The sequence below is a fragment of the Rhincodon typus genome, chromosome 25 (genome assembly GCF_021869965.1).
Source record: "Rhincodon typus isolate 14 chromosome 25, sRhiTyp1.1, whole genome shotgun sequence".
Taxonomy (NCBI): domain Eukaryota; kingdom Metazoa; phylum Chordata; class Chondrichthyes; order Orectolobiformes; family Rhincodontidae; genus Rhincodon; species Rhincodon typus.
This window is the reverse complement of record NC_063356.1, coordinates 42803719-42807534: the sequence shown is the minus strand read 5'-3', so window position 1 is coordinate 42807534 and position 3816 is coordinate 42803719. Positions and strand designations below refer to the sequence as shown.

The 3816-nt window shown below is 52.9% G+C and overlaps 1 protein-coding gene across 3 annotated transcripts in view; it reads right to left on the bottom strand.

Annotated features, from left to right (window-relative positions):
• Positions 1-3117, bottom strand: part of lrif1 (ligand dependent nuclear receptor interacting factor 1) — a 50439-nt gene extending 47322 nt beyond the window's left edge. Inside the window, exons 1-2 of one of the 3 annotated variants that reach the window (XM_048612008.1) lie at positions 2700-3117; positions 1562-2076 (exon numbers count right to left, since the gene is read on the bottom strand). In XM_048612008.1, the coding sequence (XP_048467965.1) occupies positions 1562-1762 (201 nt within the window). In that variant the 5' untranslated portion in view covers positions 1763-2076; positions 2700-3117. Of the gene's footprint in view, positions 1-1561 lie in introns of all 3 variants that reach the window. The other 2 variants (XM_048612007.1, XM_048612005.1) reach the window with 2 other exon arrangements.
• Positions 3118-3816: the final 699 nt, after the last annotated feature.

Below are 3816 nucleotides of genomic sequence, written 5' to 3'. Positions count from 1 at the left end.
GGGGAAGGAGGGAGAGGGAGGGTGTGGGGTAAAGAGAGTGAGGGAATGTGGCAGAGGTGGGGTGGGGGTAGGGTGGCAGTGGCGGAGAATGAAGGTGAAGGGAGGGTGGCGGGAAGAGAGGTGGGGAAGGAGGGAGGGTGGGGGGAAGAGGGAAGGTTGGGGGAATGTGGGGGAGGAGTGACGGGGAGAGGGAGGGTACGGGTGGAGAGAGAGATGGGGTGAGGTGGAGAGGTGGGGGGCAAGGTGGGGAGAGGAGGAGGAGAGAGGGTGGGGGAAATTGGTTGTTAGGAGGGTAGGGAAGGAGGCAGAGAGAGTTTGGGGGGTGAGAGAGAGAGGTGGGGTGTGGGTGACAGAGGTGGGGATGGGGGAGCAGTAAGAGGCGGGGTAGGGGTAAAAAGGTGGGTGGGGTGGAAGAGAGGGGACGGTGGGGGAAAAGGAGAGGCGGATGGGGAGGAGAATGGGGCAAAAGGGCAAACAGAGAGGTGGGTGGGAGACAGTTTGGTTCGGGGGTGAGAGAGGGGAGAGGGAGGGAGGGGGGTGAGACTGTGGGAGGAGAAAAGGGGAGGATGGAAGAAGAGTGGATGGGGCAGGGGGAGAGTGAATAGGGTGGCATATTGATAATGTAGACAGAGTGGGTGGTTTGGAGGTATTTGGGGACGGGGATGGTTGGTGGTGGGGGTGGTGTGAAGAGAGTGGCGAAGGGGACGGTTAAAGGGAGAGGAAGATGGGGGAGTGTAGGAGGGCAGAGAGGGGGTGGGGTGGTAGGCGAAGCGAGATTTGCCTGGGGGTAGGGAGGCAAGGAGAGAGACAGAAGGCGGTGTTGAGGAAAACGTACAGTCACTACGCGAGTTTAACGCGGCGTTTGAAGGTCCGAATCTCGCCGTCGTGACACTGTAAACAACTGGAGTTTGCCTGGTGGGGGGGTGAAAGAGTGTCTCACTCAGACCCCTCCTCGTTAAACCCCCCAATACCACATCACACTGACCTCAGTCTGTCCCGTTACCCTCAGCAGCACTCTGAAGAACCCGAAATAAAATCTCAAAGTGCTGGAGAATCTGAGTCGGTCCTGCCGTATCTACGCGAGTCCAGTTATATAGCCCTTCGGAAACCGAAGGTCCGAAGAGGAGTTGTATTGGACTCGAAACGTTAATTAAGTTTTTTTTAAAATTATAGATTTACAGCACCCGCAGTTACTTCTTTCTATTTCAGAATTCGAACGCTTCCCTCACACTCCCAATTTTTCCCAGTTCCCCTCCACACCCGGCTCAGATTGCAGCTCAAACTGTCAAGAGTTACTCTCCATTCGGTGGCTCCTTCAGAGGAATTCACAGATTTTTTTCCTGGCACGTCAGCCTTGAATCTCAAGGTCGGTTTCCAATTGCCTGGTTGCTGGCTAAGGTTATCTGGAACTTGGAAAACCCTTCATCCTTACTCTGAATTCTGAGGCTGCCCAGGAGGCGGATGTACGTGCGTGTGAATCATAACCGAAACAACCAGGAAGACGTTGGCAAAAGTACCGAATTTCTAAATTAAAACAGAAGAGGGACAGATCAGTACTTACCACGGAATAGCACCCGAATTGTCGGGGCTCTGCACAATCAGACGTTGTAGGCTGTTCATGGGGATGGGCTAAGGCAGGCGCCGTGCTCAAGTCTTTGGATGATTTTGACTGTCCGTAGCCTAGATTGCTTGAACTGCTCCTGTCCGCGGTCGCGCTGGTTTGGTGGCAGCTGTTTCCTTTGCCCCTTCCCCTCCCTTTCATCCGGTGGTCGCGCTGGTGGCGGTGGTTGTTGTTGTAGTGGTGGTTGTTGTTGTAGTGGTAGTTGTTGTTGCGGCCCGGATCGCTCGGCAGCGCCACTCCGCGGCCGCCGACGCAATTGCAGGCGGACTCCCACAATCCTCAGGCCAGCGGGAAATGGCGCGGGGTGGACAGTCCGTCCCCTCAACAACACCAAGAGATGGAGGCCAGCAGATTGCAGCGTTTCACCCTGGAGAAGAAACAAAGCGCACGGGCAGGTCAACCAGGGAGTCCGGCCATGAGGTTGCACCACCTGACAGCCGTTAGAAAGCTGTGCCCTTGAAGAAAAACAAGAAGCGTCGTTGATATAACCTGAGGAAGCAGTGAGAGATGAGGTTTGACTCAGTCACGGGCTCAGGGTTTGCTCTGACAGGGGGTAATTACAGCGCCCTGTGGTAACACTGCGGTTACCCCCGTTCCCATCCAACGGCCGGCGTCTCCACGCAAAAGCCCCGCGGCCACGACGCACGGCCGCTCGCGCACTCTGCCGGTGCTGATTGGTCACCGGCTCAACCCCGACCTCCGGCGGCCGCCAATCAGAGGCCGCCCCACCCCCTTGGCCCGCGCCACCGCCCTCAGAGAGAACTGGCGCCTACGCGATGGCCCCTGTCAATCAAACCTGAGCCCGCCCATCTCCTTCCCCCCCCCCCCACAAAAAAATCTCCGAACAGCAACGCTTTGCGTGACCCTACAGGTTAATCTATAAATACATCATTTTTATTGCAGCTTCGTGTCCAACATATAGTATGAGCCATTAGCACTTTTTTTTGTTGCTTGATTCTTGTTGCAGTTTGAGCCTGTTTTGACATTCAGTCGCAACACTTAACTCATCCAGCAGGGTGACGAGGACGTACAGGGCGGAGCGGTTTGGATTCTGATTGCCATTAATAAACGGTGTTACCTCAAACAGCAATCTGTAGAGACTCGAATTCCTGCTTTGTTCTCTCCACTGTACACGAAGCAGTTATCTGCGTATCGTTGTATTTCCTGCCGATAGAATACGGTCTTGTCGGCGCTATATCTGTGGCATGTTTAGTTCACGTATTAACAATATACAACCCTCATGGCGGTGACACGCTGACGTTTCTGCCGTCAGGTTATTTACCGGCTGATGGCTCGCAAACAGCACCCGGAAGTTTAGTTTTGTCCTTCCTGACACATGTTGCAATAACAGTATTTCCGTAAAAGGGTCGGTTGTCGCAATCTATTGGTGCATTTTCAAAGCTGCTGATGTTAATTAACCGAAACTGCGTCTTGACCGTCAGCGGGCTCCTCCACCCCCGTCTAGTGTATGGGCGACGTGATCGCCATGATCTGGAAGGTGTGGTTCTAACTGAAAACTGCGCGCCCCCTACAGCGGGCGCTCACGGTGAAGTTAGCTGCCGAGTTATTGCAGTCTGTATTTCCAGAGGTTTCTAGTTGGTCGGCTGATCCGGCCGTTTGTTCCCCGGGGGCTTAAATACCATTTACGCATCAGCTGCTGACATTTGAGAGGCCAAGAGAGCTGTAATTACGGTTTGATGTTTTCTCCAGTCCTCGGTTTAGAGCCAGTAATTTGAGTTTGAGGCATCGCCACGTGTTCTGATACGTTTTCTTCCTCCATTCTCAAAAATAGGCCGCGGCTGAAAAAGTAGATGACCGAATTTATTTGACTTCTACAGGACCACTCAAAGTACACTTGTGTGTATGTGTGGTGTTGGATTTCTCCTTGTATGTTTGTGTTTTGTCCACGCGTGTCTATATTTTTCCATGTATTCCATCGTAATGTATGCTTTGTTTCAACTCTATACGTATAGTTCATGTGTGGGCTCGATTTGACCCTTAGTGGTTGTTCCTTCCTTCCCTAACACTTAAGTGAGTGTGTTTCATCTCTGTTGGTCAGAGTGTGTTGCCGCTGAGTCTGTGAAGATATGTTCACTCCCTGTGTGTTTATCATTTTTTCAATGGGTGTGCGCTTGTTATCCACCCCCAGTTGTTCGGAAGAGTTGTATGTGGCTTTTGCTCACATATCGACGCGT